Source organism: Lolium rigidum, chromosome 6, assembly GCF_022539505.1.
Source record: "Lolium rigidum isolate FL_2022 chromosome 6, APGP_CSIRO_Lrig_0.1, whole genome shotgun sequence".
NCBI lineage: Eukaryota > Viridiplantae > Streptophyta > Magnoliopsida > Poales > Poaceae > Lolium > Lolium rigidum.
Window position 1 is genome coordinate 59463960 of NC_061513.1, and position 15842 is coordinate 59479801.

Sequence of the window (15842 nt, forward strand, 5' to 3'; positions counted from 1 at the left end):
CCTCCTGGCGCTGAGTTGGAGCCCCTCCATGCACCAAACTGGGAGATGCCTCTCCTCTCTGATGAGATGTTCCAGAACTTTGATCCCTCCTTGTACTTTGGTGCTCCCCCTCCTAGACCTGCCCGTGCACCTACTGCTGATGCTGATGATGAAGAGGATGAAGATGATGAGGATGACAATGGTGAGGATGATGATGAAGAAGCCGACGATGAGGATGGTGATGGCAGCTCTCCATCCGCGGGGCACGATTTCTATTGATGGGACGCTAGCATCTCTCCTCTTTTCTTCGCCTTTTTGGTGTTCCGATGCCAAAGGGGGAGAAGAGAGTAGAGTCTAGAATCACGGGGTTCTTTGATTGTCACAAGCCATGGGAGTTGCTTTATTTGGATTTTATATGGCTTGTGCGTATTTGCTTTGATTTCTCAAGAACCATTTGCTACTTCGAATAATTCATGTATGGATATGTATGGACGACTATTATGTGTGCTACTCTATGTTAGGATAATCATGCTTTATGCTTATATATCTTGATATACTTGTCCATACCATGCTTGTTTCCTAAAGATATTGGGGGAGCTTCTCATATTCCACAAATGGTGCACTTTGCATTCAAACGCAAATTCTCCAAGTGCACACATTATGGGGGAGCTGTCGTAATATCTTATATGGAATCAAGGTTTAGAGCTTATCATAATATCTATATGTGACTCTAGCTCGGTTTGTCATCGTATACCAAAAATGGGGAGATTGTAAGGGTATTTTACCCTTATCCATTATTTTGGTAACTATGACACCGTGCTAGAGTATTTGGACTAATACATGTCTACAAGATAATTCACAGGTATTAGCCAAAGAGGTATAATGGTGTATCGATAGAACAAGAAGGCAACGGGAGACCCCCCAATTCGATGAAGAATCGGCAAGGTCCGCGAGTCCGGCCGGTCCCAGATCCGGTCGGACCGGCCCTGGCGCCGGACGACCCGGTCACCAACCGGACCCAGGACCGGTGCCATCCGGACGAGATCCAGTAAAGGATGAAGATTGGCCCGGTTAGTGTCCGGTCACCAGCCCGGTTGGATCCGGCTGCTCCGGTTCCTGGCCCGGTCGGACCGGGCTCCAGACCGGGCGTCCCGGTCGGCAACCGGCCTTTGCGCCTGTGCCATCCGGCACTATCCAATGAAAGAATGGCGCCTGCCCGGTCAAGACCCGGTCCCAGCTCCGGTTGGAAACCGGCCGGTCCGGTCGATGGCTCGGTCGGACCGGCCGTGGACCGGCCTGTCCGGCGCCGAGTCCGGTCGACCGGGCTCCTCGAGGAATCTGCTGATGTGGCAAGTGACCAACGGCCATATTTCGAAGTACACTATAAATAGGCCTTCTTCTACCTCTGAACAGTTAGGCACTACACTACAAGCTGTTCTTGAGCTCCTTCTTCCATGCTCCATTGTTAGAAACACCAAAAGCCTCAGATCTCCCTCCTCCTCCACCCAAACTCAAATCCCTCCGGGGAAACGATAGAGGAGGATCCGATCTACCGTTCTACCAAGCCAAATCTTATTCCCCCTTGTATTCATCAAGAAGCTTGCTTCCTAGGGTTCCTTGGAAACCCTAGGTGGGCAAGAGGAGTCCGGAAGCATCCGGGCCGTGGATCTGCTCCGGGCAAGATTGTGAAGGTTTGGAGGCTACCTCAAAGTCTACCACAAGTGAGAGAGCTATTCCTTCGTGGGATAGGCTCCGGAGAATAGGGTGAGCCTTCGTGGCGCGGGAAATCCTTCGTGGGACCTCCACTCCTCCAAACGTGACGTACCTTGTTGCAAAGCAAGGGAACACGGAATACATCCTCGTCTCCGCGTGCTATCGGTTATCTCTAACCGAACTCCTTACTTGTGATTTAATCGCTCGTTAGAGCCTTCGTGCTCGAGTTAGTTGTATCCTCATATAGGTTGCTTCACCTAGTTTGCATTAGGCTCACCTTTATATTCCGCAAAGCCTAATATTGCAAAGAAAGAATTAAAATCTGTAGAAACCTATTCACCCCCCCTCTAGGTTTACCATCTCTATACTTTCACTAAAGCTATGCGATAGTTAGTTACAAGTGTGACACAAGGCATACGCACATTTTCTTTGTTCCGCGCGCATGTTTTTTTTTTCAAGATTGCGTTGAGATAAATCATCTTGGTAGGATAAAGATGTGTTAGTTGAGAAATAGTAGGTGTTTGTTATGCCATTTGAAATTTTGAAAAGCGTCTAATGATGTGGAGTTGTTTGTTGCGTTGAGATAAATCATCTTGGATAGTAGACGTATGGGTATTATTGTCCATCCTGAAAATGTGACACCAGTCATTCACCAGTTTGCTCTTAATAGTAGAGATTCGCCCAAAGGCGAATCCTATTTGGCGCTTATTTCGTGATGCAACCGGTCCGGTCCGGTTTGGCCCTAGTGTTGGACCTCCAAACCTTTCAGAAAATCTGAGGTCCACGGTTTGGACCGATCCTCTCCTTGTAGGGTAAAGGGGTATCCAAGGTTCGCCCCTATCTATCAAGAATACAAGGAACGGGGAATCGTAGATGTAGGAGTTGCAATTCCCGCAACTGCAAGCACAGCCGGACCGGCGGCGTCGACGGGACGAGCAACGGCACGGCGTCGCTATCAACTAGCATCCTCCCTTGGCGCAGCCGTCTCCGGAGCGGCGCCAGCGGCCACACCCGGCGGCGGTGCTCGTAGGCGCGCGTGGCGGCAGCGATACAGAGGGGGAGAGAGGGCGCGGAGGGGCGCGGGAGAACCGGCGGCTCGTCCTGGTGCTTCCGGGAAGGTCGGCGACGGCTGGGGAGGTCAGAATCGACGACGGCGTCAGCGACCGGTGTCGGGGAAGATGGGCTCGGCGGTGGCGATTCCGAGCGTTCCGGCTTGCTTGGCTTGACGGGGAGGACGAGGAAGACGAGGCGGTGACGATGGCGTGGATAGCTTGGCTCGCCGGGGCTCCAAACCGTGCGGCCCCCTTGTTTTTCCGGCGAACCTGCGTCAGTTGTACACGGTGAAGACGATGGCGGCCGGCGCCTTCGTATCGATCGAGGAGTGGACGAGTGGTTCGACCCTAGGGTCGTTAGGATCGGAACCTGTTGCACCCTAATTTTTTACGGGCCAAACCTAGAACCTGATGGTAACAAAATATAGGTGCGGGACGGAGGTCCAATGGGCCGAACCGGACGAGTTACATCTATACGCTTATTGCATCTGTTAGCACACTAACGCGTTGGTCTCAAAAAAAATCCACGCCTAGCATGTTAATGCTGGTGATGAGAAAGGAGGACGACACGCTGAGGTGAGACCACCGGAGAAGAAGCCGACCTCGCTGGAGACGGGGGTGGTGCGACTGGCCGCGACAACATCGTTGAGGCGAGGAATGGATCTCATCAGAGCCAGTGACAACGCGGCTCGCCACGGCGGCGCATGTGGAGGTGAGGCAGAGAACTTAGGGGAGGGAGTGGGTAACTTAGGGAAGAATCACAAACTATAATTTCATAAGGGGACCGTCCCCGCGTCGCTCCCAGGGGGGTGGCTCGGGCAACTCTTAACCTAGCCCAGCCGCCGCCTCCTCCCCTTCCACCTCCTCTCGCCGCCGCCGGAGGACGCCGCCGGGCGAAGGCCGCGCGGCTGACGGTGGCGGCGGGTCCTCCTCCTCTCGCGCGGGTGGTTGGGCGGGGGCCTCTCCCCTTCGAGCGATGGGAGCTCCGGCCAGATCGGCGTGGCGACCCTGGTTTGGCGCGACGTTCCGGCGGAGATGGGAGCAAGGGCGGCGGCCCTGGGTTCTTCGGCTGTGCGGCGGCCGCGGTGGCCGCGTGGGCGGCGCGGCGGCTGGTCCTGGGTGCTCAAATCTGCGGGCGTTGGCGTCGTCTTCGGGTCTCCGCTTCGGTGTTGTTCGGCGCCCCCTCCTTCGTGGCGTTCCGGCGGCGCCCGCGGTGATCCTTGGCGGTGCTCTGTCGGCCGCGTGATGCGCTGCCTGGCCTCTCATCTCCGCGAGGTGCGGTGGATGTCGGTCGTGCTCGCGGAGCTCGCTGGATTGGTGGTGATGGTGGCTGTGGCGCGGAGTCGGCGCGCCGGGTGGTTTTGGTGGTCTGGCCGGCCCTTTGCGGCGGGTGTGAGGTTGCGACTCTCTGCCGGGCGAAAGTCTTGTTTCTGGCTGCGCCTGGAACCGACTGCGGCGGCGCCTTTTTTGGCGTCGTGACCTCCTTGGAGGCGTTGTCGTGGTGGTGTTCTTGCGCCTCCGCCCGGGTGCTCCGGGGGAAACCCTGATCCCTCGTGGGATCGGGCGAGGGCGACACTTTCCTGTGTCGTTTTGCCTCGCCGGGGTCCTCGCCTTGGTTGCTCCGTCGGCCGGAGGGAGCTGTGGAGCGGGTTGGTTGTCGGCGTCGACGAGCGGTTTGGCTTCCTCGACTCGGCGGTCAGGCGAACACGTCTTCGGTTTCGGTGTGCTCCGGGTGAACACCCTGCACCGGCCTCGGCCGATGCCGGTGATGGCGGCGCTCTCGGACGTCGCTCCCCTCGTTGGAGGCATCACTGTGGAGGCCCTTCTCTGCAAGTTTGTTGTTCGTGTTGTCTGTCATGTCGGTTTCGTCCTCGGCTTGTCTTCGGCTAGGTGGAGCGCGACCCCGGGGGTCGGCGTGGTTGTCGGAGCGGCGGCTCCGTGTTTTTGCCTCCGCCTTGTGGCGTTTTGAGGTGTTTTAGGGTGTCGGCCTTGGCCACTGGGGTGGCTAGGCCGTCGGCTCGTGTGGTGCGCGGCCTCGGGGTCGGCGTGTTGTGTTGTGTTGTATCGGTTTTCGGCTGGTTTCCCTCATAAACTGGCCATTCTCTTCTCCTATATCAATGAATGGCAAGCCTCTTGCCTAGTTTCAAAAAAAAAAAAAAATTAGGGAAGGGGTGGGTGTGCGTTGTCCGGTGAGGCTCTGATGACTTAGGGTTTGGGGTGCTCGTGCGGGGGAGCTCGCCGGAGATGGAGAAGGAGGCGGGGTTTAGAGGGAAGCTAGGGGAGGCGGTGGACTGGCGGCGGTGGCTCGAGCAGGGTGGGGCACCAAGGCGGCACGGTAGCGGTGCCGGGCGTGGGAGGCGACAACACACGGTTGTGGCCGGTGGCTGCGGCAGGGGAATCAAGAGCGACGACAAGAACATAGGTGACCAAAGGGTCAGAGATGATGATGATGATGCACACTAGGTTAGCCGGTCCATACGGGTGTTTTGTTCAGGCGTGGATACGCTTAGCAACGCTAAACGCGTTAAATACGGCGATTTGTTGCATACAAAATGGTATCTTTTTGTTACATTTATTCACAATATTTTTTGCGAAACACCGTACTGACGTAGACGCTCATAAATAAATACGTATATACACCCATCTGTATGAACGCATGCGTACCTTAACCCTGCGAGCACCTTCGAGAGACTGGGTCCAAGAAATTTGATTCAGCGGGTATTGAGACTACAACGTCACCACAAGCGTCTCGCTATCTACGAGAACGTCGACTTCCACTATAAAAATATTTCGTCTTTAGGAAACACCAAAGTGTCAAACCTCCTATTTGATTCTTGGTGTGTTAGAGGTGTCACTACCCTTTTAATCATCCAACCACATATTCGTTTCTCATTTATTCACAACATTATGTTGCAATGACGAATTGACGAGTATCTTATATTTGTTCACTTATGTGGATCCGACACTCGAAGAGTTGGCTAACCCCCCTCTACGCACTTCCCATACACTAGGTGGACAACTAGTATCGGCCAAACAAAAATACGTATATTTGTGTAATTTTGCCTCGTAATAGGAACTTGCTTTCCTTAAGCCCAAAATATTGTTACTAGTACGGCAAAAATGAGATAAACATATGCACGGTTGAACAACGCTCTCCGTCCTCGGCCGCTCGCACGAGTGGCCCCGCAGGGCACCCCTCGCAAACCCTAAGAAAGCTCCAGATCCCGAGCTCCGCTGGCCGTTGTCAGCACTAGTGGGCCCCCAAAGGCGGTGGGCAAGGTAGGTGGGCTCCCCTCATCTCCTCTTCCTGCGGACAGTCGGCCTATTGGAGGGTCGCAGTGAAGGCGGCGGGTGGCAGCAATAGATGTTGTTGGTAGTTGTGCGGTGGGTGGCGTAGTTGCGTCTTGCCAGGCTGCAAGGTGCGGCGCGCTAGCCATCGACGGTGCTCGGGCCCAATTTTGGCCCGATCTAGGTCGGGCGGGCCACAGTCGTTTCGCGCCAGGCGAGGCGGCGACATTTGTTGTGTGGTGCGGCGGAGGTTCCCGCGTGCTGGAGCTCCAGGAGCTCGCACCGGGTGTTGGCGGGCCGACCTAGGCCATCGTTGTTGCTCTGCCTCGTGGATGCTGCTAGCAGGAGGTCGTCGATGCGCATTGCTTGGTCTCGCGGGGATGTGGAAGTTCGACATGACCATCTTGGGTTGTTGGGTGATGCTACAAGCTGACCCCTACTCCCTCGCTCGCCATGCCATGCGGTCGTCTCTCTTTGGTGGCGCCCTATGATGGCTCTTGTTTGCTTTTGTTCCGATGGTCAATGGGGTTGAAGATAGGACTCGAACAAATCCTACGTGGTTGTGGATAACAGGGACGCCCGCGGGCGCCATCAAATTCTTCAAGGCGTCCTCGAGTGCCTATTCATTCCACCTAGTCCTGGGCACCAAGTTGGACCAAGCATTGGTTGCATTTCGATGTCGTCCCCTCGTTCGAGGCTCTGTTGAAGTTGTTTCGGGAGTGCTAGGACGACAACAAGAGTCAGAGGTGGCCACTGCTTAGAGCGTGGGTCTGCGGAGTGCCATGTACTCTTGGTTGACTGCTCATCGTTGCTTCCTCTGGTATGGTCAGGTCCTGCCGCCCTCTTGCCTTCTCATGGGTGATCTATACTTCGACATGTGCCTTCCTAGCGTTAGGGCTGCTATGGATTTGACATTGTTTGAGACCTCGTGCCCTTACCTCGCGCCATTGTTGGTCGGTGGTTGGGCAAGGCAAATGCTTCTCGTGTGCGTTGTAAGCCGGAAGACAATCATGTATTTGATTTTTGGTTAAATTTTCTTGATATACTGGACCATGGTTTTTCTTTTAAGGTTAATAAAAAGACACGTAGCTCTCGTGCGGGTTCTCGAAAAAATATGCACGGTTCAATGCATGATTTTAGTAGTAGTACTTTTTTTTTCGGAAAATGATGTTAGTAGTAGTATATATATTTTTTGTTTACAAGTAGCTCACCACCGATCATGCCGCTCGGTATGTTAGTAGTAGTAGAAAAGGTGAGTTTGCGACATGTTTTGATGGATACCATTTTCCTTCCTAAAATTATCTTCATAAAAGTACAGGAAACTGGGGCGACCAAAAAACTGAAAATACAGTTAAAAAAAATGAAAATACTGTATTTCGACAGTATGAAAATACAGGAAATTAGGGCCATGACAGCCTTCGATTTCCGTAGTGGTTCGCCGCTCGGCCCTTTCCCATCAGCACATCGGCGGCGCAATTTCAAATCAAATCCCTCCTCCCCAACCCTTTCAGCATCGACACTCCTTCCTTCCCCCACGCTGCCTCGCGAATCCCTCGCCGCCAGAACCCTAGGAAGCTTCTAGAACCACCCGCGAGGCCAGCGGGATGATGCTCCGTACTCCGCCGCAGCGGAAGCGGCGCGCCGAAGCCGACGCCGACCTCGACCTGGACCTCGACCCTGACCTCGCCGCCGCCGTCGCCGTCGCCACCGGCCGGACCCCCGTCTCCGACCGCCGCCTCGTGCTCTATGACCGCCCCGCAGGCCTCGTAGCCGGCCCCGGCCCCGGCGAGCCCTCCGACGACATGGTCTGCACCTACCACTGCCGTCAGATGGTGAGATCGCGTTGCCCCTATCTCCAACTGTTTACAGTCTTGCTCCGTGTAATCATATATCCTATGCAATATGTGCTGCTTCAAGGGAGCTCTCGTAGCCCCCTCATCATAGATAGTAATTTGTTGGTTGAATTTGAAGGATCTGCAGTGAATCACGCGTTTTCAAATGGGCAACCTGTGCTTTGCTGTCGTGTTACTAGTGTTATATTATATGCCACTTTGATAGACATAATAATGTGTTTTTCCCTGTGTGCATTTCTGATAGGTGAAGTCGGAGTTCGTGGTGGCACTGGACACCGCAGAGAAGCAGGTTCAGGAGTATCGAGTATTACTTGACACATTGGAGAAGCAAATATCCAAGAGTGGTGTGTTTGTGTTTACATGATTTTGTTCTGAGTTAGTTTCATGAGTACAGTTCATTTAGCTGTTAGACTTGCCGAATAAGGAAATATGCATGGACTGTGGAAGTCAAATAATACAGAATCCTCCAAGTTATTATATCATAGTAATAAGTTCATATTTGTTGGGAGTAGGAACTATAGAAGATAGGAACGATATGTAGGTTTCCTTTGCTGTTTGAAGCAATCTGGGTCTAGAATTTAGACGTTAGCAACTTAGCATTATTCTGTTGCAAGCCGTTGGATGTACACATATTTACAAGCAGATAAACTATCTTGTGTTTTATTACTTCAGAGGATGAAAGGACTACATATAAGGATAAACTGAACTATGCTGAACAAGAACTAGCAGCAACAAAAGGGCGGGAGAGTGCATTGCAAGAACGGCTATTGAAGGAGCTGGATGGGTATAACGAACGATACCGAGATCAAGTCAAGAAGAGAGGGGAACTTGAGGTGTAAAAATCTTTCCCTTTGGCAAATGAATTCCGTTCTGTTGATGTGATAATAACCTGGTCACATAGTCACATTCTAGTGTGCTTGTCATATCGTTGTTTATCAATTGACATGACCAATGATAGGTTTGCTTGTCCTGCAGGTTCAACTCAATAAAGAGATTGATTCTCGAATTAGTGCCGAATCATCAGCAGCATCTGCGAAGGAGTCGGTGAAGGAGTTGGAACGGACTTTGAAGAAATTGTCAGAAAGTTCAGAAAGGGAGAAGAAAGCCCTTAAGAAGGAACTTTCATATATGCAAGACGACTCAAAACTATCCATCGCTAAACTGAATGCTGAGGTTTGTGTTCTTAGACTCTTGTGAACATCGGTTTTTCACTGCATGTTAGCTTATCTGTCTGAACATGCCTGGTCATAGCTGGAGAGAATGAGTCTGAGGGCCCAAAACTCTGAGAAGGAAGCAAAGATGTTAACTGAGCAGTTGGAGGACTTGAAGAAGAAATTAGACGAGGTAATTTAAGTTATTGATTGACGTGCTGATCAATATTTCCCACTCCTTTCCCTGCTGTGAGAGTTCTCATCAGATGCTAATACTCGTGCCTATTGGTTTTACATTTTGGTACGGCAGCTACAGTGATTAACATTTCATGTTCTTGGTCAGTGTCTTCGCGAAAAGAAGGAAACAGAGCACAGGCTATTGGATTCTGGTGCTCTGTCTGTTCAGCGTAATCCAACTGATGATCAGAAGTTAATAAAGCTTTTGCAAGAGGAGCTCCGAAACTATGTGAGCATTTAGCCTTGAAAAGTTGAATTTTCCTTGATGATAGCTGATGTTATGTGAATATTTGATGGGATGCTTCTTTCATTTACTCTTTGATAAGGAAAGTAAATCTTATGAATGTCATAAAAATATGTAACCTATCAGTGTTTCACATCTATTGTAAGCTTAAATCATTCTTAGCACTAATCACTGATCCAGGATACATGTAGGGAGAGTTTTTTGCTGTCTTATGTGGCTCTCTGAGCTGCCATGAAAGTAAAAAAGGGTTCAATCTATGTAGGAAGCTGTAATTTTAGCACAGATATTTGTTTGACTAGATGACTTCTTTCATGGGTCGCTACACCACCTGAAACATTTTGTTAGTGCATGATGTAATTTTGTCACAGGTTTTCAATAATAATCTGCCATGCAATTTTCCAAAATAAATAAAGTCCTTTACCTATATGATTTCTGCACATCCAGGAAAAAGAAGTGCATGAAGCTAGAAGGCTAAAATCTGTCCACACAAATGTTGAGCTGCTAAGTGAAAAGCTTTTGGAGGAGCAGGGACGAAGGGAACGGGCCGAAACCGAATTATCTAAGCTGCGAGAAATCGAAGTGAAAGCACATAAGTTGGAGCTGGAATTAGCGTCATGTACATCATTGCTTAGCAACATACCTGATGTGTCTTCTTACAGCAACTTTGCAGATTTGCAACGGTATATGTCCATTATCACTTTGACAAAAGAAAAAAATGCTGATATAGTTCATTGTTATTAAAAACTATTCAGATTACTATCTTCTCCTATGATCGTACTATTGATAAATTTGATATAACTTTTGCTCAAAACATAAGAGAAAGAATGGTGTTGTTGGCAAGGAGGTACCATTTTGTACTCCTGTCCCATTAAGACTTATACTGTTCTTTGAACTGTTAAACAGGCAAGCATTGACAGACTTGAATAAACTTGGTGAAGTAACATCACGTTTGAAAGAATTGGAGGTTACGTTAGAATTTGCTGAGATCAGCAAGCAACGTGCAGAAGGTGAAGCTACCCTTGTCAAAGAGAGAGCAGAAAGTGCTAGCAGGGAGGTGAAGCGGCTTGAACTTCTGGTATTGTTTTGCTGTCCCCTGTCACATGTAGGATTAAACTGAGACCTATGTTTCCCTTTTTTCCGTCTATAACGCATACCATAAGTACACTTGTAGTCCCATGTTCCCATAGCATTTTTGCTGCGTAAGCTATCTTAAGAAATACTTGCGGTGAAGAATCTTCTGTATATTTACATTGATTGTTCATCCATTTATAGGTCAAGAATTCACATTAGCATGCTTTACTTTCCCCTTTGTGACTTGTTTCTTCTGAACAGCTTACTGCAGTCAGTGAAGAAAGAGATAGATTACGAAAAGACCATACTATGTTATCTAGCCAAAAATCTAGGGACGGAGATGACACATCATTTAAGGTTAGTAACTTTTCTATTCTTAATATTGGAGGGTATGTGCCATTATAACTTTCTTAATTTATAATACCTCTTCCGATTAATAATGCAGAAAATGGAACCAGATCTATCTCAAATGGAAAAGGTAGTAAGAGAACTAGAGAGCTCTCTACACGAGCAGAGAACACTAATTAGTCAAAAAAATGCAGAGCTCAATCTGAAGAATGAAAAGTTGAGCATTGAAGCAAGAAAAGCAAAATCTTTGGAGCGTGAGGGAGATCAACTGCGCTCTCAGGTGGCATTACTCGAGTCAAAGGTACGGATGGAGATCAATTTTTAATAGTGAGTGGCCAATCTAGCTTCTCTCTTCAGCAGGCCTAAGCTACTGGCTGTGCGGGCTTCTGTCATATGCTGCCTTGTAAACAAATCACGAGTTAACAATTGCTATGTTCCTTTGAACTTCAATGAAGCAGACTATTTTCTTCATATGTGTTATCTTTTGTAGTACGGTGAAAGTTTTAACTAGGCATGTCATCTTGCTCCAACAGCATAACTAGCTGTGGGTGAAATTATGAGTTACACCATGAAGTATAATAGTTTATCTTACAATTACTTGCTCTGTGTTGTATGCTTCTATGTCTTCAAATTTGGTGTCATATTTGACAGCTGGGTCATGGAGATTACTCTGCCTCAAGCACAAAAGTACTTCGTATGGTAAATACTCTTGCAGTGGATAGTGAAGCAAAGCAGACAATAGAAACACTGCAAGCTGAGTTAAAGAAAACAAAAGAGAGGCTGCAGGCAATCGAAGAACTAAAAGGACAAGCTGGTAAGTAATCTTATGAATTACTTTTACTATTCATGAACTCAACATATTGTTTGCATGTTTGACTTTCTTGTATGCTCCAGCTTTTCAGTTCGACATTCCGCATGGGAGTTATTATCTAATTAGTAGCATGCAGTAATTAGTTTCAGCTTCTTTCCTGAGTAAATTTGCCCATTCTACAATTTCTGATAGCCTATTCTTTGACTTAGTTGCATTTATAACGAGGATAGACATCTGCATTTTCTGCCGGATGACTCCATTGCTATCCTGTGCTTCATATGTTCAAGCTCTGAGAGGCCTTGTCTGGTTTTTCTTTGAATGCATTTATAACTTGGATATTTACTTTACTTGCAGATGCTGGAACTGTAGTAGATGTAAATGTTGCTGAAAAGCTAGCACAGCTTAAAAATCAAGTTGCCACACTAGAGAAACGTGAAGAAAGGTAATCAAGTTTATTAATTTATATCTGTTATAAGCTTCTCTATATACTGATTTGTTGGAGATGACCTTATACCTGCTTGGAAACAGATATAAGGCAGTATTTTCTGAGAGGATCTCAGTCTTCCGAAAGGCTTGCTGCTCGCTTTTTGGCTATAAGGTATTTATAATATTACAAAGTTGATCGTGGGGTCAATTCTTTCAATCTTTTCTGTTAGCCATCTGGATCTCAAGAAGTAATGCGTACCTGTGCAGTTGCCCTAGAGCTCTCTTTTAGCAGCCGAGACATCTTACTTTTCAGCTACTTGTAGTAACAGTATTTTTGCATGCACTGTTCCAAGTCGACTGTTCTCCAGTTGTGAGCTTCTCTTCATATCCTGCTTTTGAGAGTGAGGCTTAAAAGAGTCATGCATTTATGAGAAATAAGGAACAAAAAGTCCAGTTTGCATCCCTTGGTTATCTTCAGAGTCTAACTTCCAGGCCCAACTTCAAAGCTGTAGGTCTCATATGCTAGTTAAACAGCTCCCAGATCCTCCCATCTCATGCATGCTGATATGTTCAATTGCTTACACATATTAAATTATCAAGCCAACGTAATCTCATAGCAAATATGACGCTTTGCCACCATTCTCATTTTTTCCGGCTTCCAATTTTTTCTTGGTACTTGGTTCTTAAGTCACACTCGACCGTTAAAACATCATTTTCTTATTTTTTGGATTTTTAGATAGTGATGAATGATGAGCAGCAGTCAAATGGGATTCACGTAACACGATTTACGCTGCAATCAGTATATGCCCAAAGCGATGATGAAAAACTTGAGTTTGTCTATGAATCAGGAAGCACCAATATCGTGGTAGGTTTATTTCATTGCTGAAATGTTCTTTTGTATAGTTTAAAGGAACATTTGTTTGACAGCACTAAAAAATACAGGTCAATGGCTACACGTCTCAACAAGAGATTGCTCAGCAGGTATCCGACTGATTCATTGCATTGGAATGTTTCTTTTCTGAGTTATTGTACCAATAACTTGTACTCCCTCCGTCCCAAAATATAAGGCGTCTAAGGACTGGTCAAAAGTCACACTTTACTAACTTTGACCAAATATTTAGAAAAATATATTTACATCTACAATATCGAATGAACATATTAAGAAAATATATTTTATGGTGAATCTATTCATGTTGATTCAGTAGTGTAAATGTTTATATTTTTATGCATAAACTTGATCAAATTAAAAAACGTTGACTTTTGACTAATCCTTAGATGCCTTACATTTTGGGACGGAGGGAGTAGCGTTTTTACTGTTGTAAGAGCTAGTATGAGGCTTAACTGACTTGGTCCAGTTGACGTCTAGATTTTAAGTGTTAGTACTGACTAAATTGCACATTAAAGTATGCTATCTAATACAAATTACTGTGCAATCAACTAGGCTAGGTGATTAGATAGATATAGTTCTCCTGAAAAATATTGGAAAACATTGCAATTCAGTCAAGGTGTGTCTTGTGTTATTGAGTAAGGAACGGAGCTATTTGTGACATTGCATATGGAATATTTGGTCTTGTTGCTTGACCTAGTCACATAGTTACGGTGAAGTTAGCACTCCTGCAAAGTAAAGGAAACTCTGGAACTTTGTATAGTTTCATGCTGAGCCAAAGCTGGATTAACCGCTTGTAATGATCTAACCATACTTTTCAGGTCGAGATTTTCATAAGAAAGATGAATTCCATCCCGGCCTTCACTGCTAACCTGACAATGGAATCCTTTAATAAGAGAAGTATATGTTGAGTACAAAATGAGTGAGAAATCATATTCCTGCATTATGTTTGAAGGTATGATGTGTTACCAGTAGATGAAAAAGAGTACTGTATCTCTTTCCAGAAACACAAGGCCAATGTTTTATCTTTCCATTCTTGCAGCATGCCATGAAATTTTAATGATTGGCGGAACAAATTCGTTTTCTGGCGGGCTCCCTAAACCCAGTATCTGCAGCTATGTTGGGATAAGAAGTTGAGTTGAAGGTTGTTCCTGGCGCATGGTACTATCATATGGATTCCATTTGAGTTCCAACACTGTATATACCATTATACCGGCACATAAACTGTAATCTAGCACTGAAAGCTTGCTGGGTTTTGTGAAGTAGCAACTTTGGGAATACAGCAATATATTCTCTGGGGGAGAACGCATCGTATGTACTGTTGAGTTACCATGCAAATAACGGCCGTTCGTAGGTGCAAATTGGTTTCTACTTCAGTTGGTTTCGAATTGAGCTGTGTTTATCGTTGACATGCTAGCATTAACCACGGTTGCTTTTGCGATACGTTTGTTGCAGCTGACTCTGTAACTCTTTTTGTGACTCAAAGCACGGCGATTCTTTTTCGTCCTGACCTTTGACTCGATCTCAATTCTCAAAGCACTGCAATTTCGTTCTCTACTGAAAGCACAGCTATCTTCAGTGTTTCTTGTGCTCCAACCAACACCGGCATGAGGCGCCTCACGCAATCTCCTTTTCTACTGCGTTGAACATATGGTATTACACAGCCGTGCCTGTACGTCAGTACATCACCACAATGTAAAACATATGATTCGACCATGCAAATGAATATAGGCTGACAACGTAAGTCCGTACTCTCTCCGTCTACAAATAAGTGTACATGTGGATTGATAGAGAAGAGAAATTAACGAGTCCATATCATTCAAACCCTCCTGTTCCTCTTCAGCCGCCGCCTCTCAAAAGCCTAGCCGCCTCCATAGATCGGTTCCCCCTCCTCTGGTTGGCTTCGCCGGCGTCAGGAGGAGTGGGGAACCCGATCTATGCGTGGAGTTTTCAATAAAAGTAGTGTTTTTAGTAATTATGGTAGGATTCTGGTAGTCGTTTTCTTGTTGGTTTCCCCTCAATGGAGATGGCATCGTCTGCAATAAGTGATCTTCGGGCTTTGTTCGACGACGAGATCTCCTTCCCAACGTTAATGGTAGCGTTGAAAGATTACAATCCGCTAGGTATGAGCCTTCAGATCTTGCTTCACCAGCTCGATTTTGAATCTTTTGTCGTTGTTGGCGCGAGGAGGATTATCCTCGCAGTTTTTGTCCCAGCTGCTACGTCCTCGACAATGGTGATTCGTACTCTCGGCTCTCCATCGACGACGACAAAGCTAGTCGGTTGTTATTTCCTGTTGGTGTTCGACGTGATTTTGTACAAGCCGTGATAGTATTTTATTGCCTAGCAAATTGGCAAGAAAAGAAAATAGTTGTTGTTCACGTACAAGTACGCATCGATTCATGTGCTGGTGTGTGAATAACATGTAAGCTAAACTAGTACTGAACAAGAAAGATATGTGCATGTACACGTGAAGCTGGCCATTAAATTGGTGCATCGATATATCCAGCTTCATGGGCATGGCACGTCCAGGCAGCTAGCAAGCCAAGCGCCTAGGTGCTGTCGATGGAGGACAAATTAATCAACAGGGTACTTGGTAGCTGTATACGTACAAGCTGTGTACGTACACGCTGGCTGGTTTGTAGGTGCAGCGTCTTATACACGCGCACATAACACGGGGATTAGTTGATCTGCGAGCCCACAACTAACAAATTATTTTGCCTGCTGGTATTTATCTATCTACAGAAGCGGAGCGATAAGAGCGAGAGAGATTCAACAATCCT

The 15842-nt window shown here is 47.2% G+C and overlaps 1 protein-coding gene across 2 annotated transcripts; it reads left to right on the forward strand.

Moving 5' to 3' along the window:
* Positions 1 to 7621: 7621 nt before the first annotated feature.
* Positions 7622 to 14577, forward strand: LOC124666211 (mitotic spindle checkpoint protein MAD1). 2 transcript variants are annotated; one of them, XM_047203561.1, is made up of 17 exons: positions 7622 to 7864; positions 8130 to 8229; positions 8558 to 8718; positions 8861 to 9058; positions 9137 to 9229; positions 9380 to 9502; positions 9962 to 10197; positions 10421 to 10592; positions 10850 to 10945; positions 11034 to 11237; positions 11588 to 11750; positions 12102 to 12189; positions 12276 to 12345; positions 12910 to 13038; positions 13116 to 13154; positions 13881 to 14014; positions 14102 to 14577. In XM_047203561.1, exons 1-16 carry the CDS (start codon positions 7637 to 7639, stop codon positions 13968 to 13970), a joined length of 2190 nt encoding a protein of 729 aa, XP_047059517.1. In that variant the 5' UTR covers positions 7622 to 7636; the 3' UTR covers positions 13971 to 14014; positions 14102 to 14577. The 2 variants fall into 2 exon arrangements, with proteins under 2 accessions (XP_047059517.1, XP_047059518.1); XM_047203562.1 differs by having other exon boundaries at positions 10421 to 10571.
* Positions 14578 to 15842: the final 1265 nt, after the last annotated feature.

Bases quoted from the DNA above. Each gene is read 5' to 3' on its own strand.
- LOC124666211 (XM_047203561.1), top strand. From the start codon at position 7,637: ATGATGCTCCGTACTCCGCCGCAGCGGAAGCGGCGCGCCGAAGCCGAC. The intron at 9,503-9,961 runs GTGAGCATTTAG...CTGCACATCCAG, and splicing joins AAGAGGAGCTCCGAAACTAT to GAAAAAGAAGTGCATGAAGC. The intron at 10,198-10,420 runs GTATATGTCCAT...ACTGTTAAACAG, and splicing joins AACTTTGCAGATTTGCAACG to GCAAGCATTGACAGACTTGA.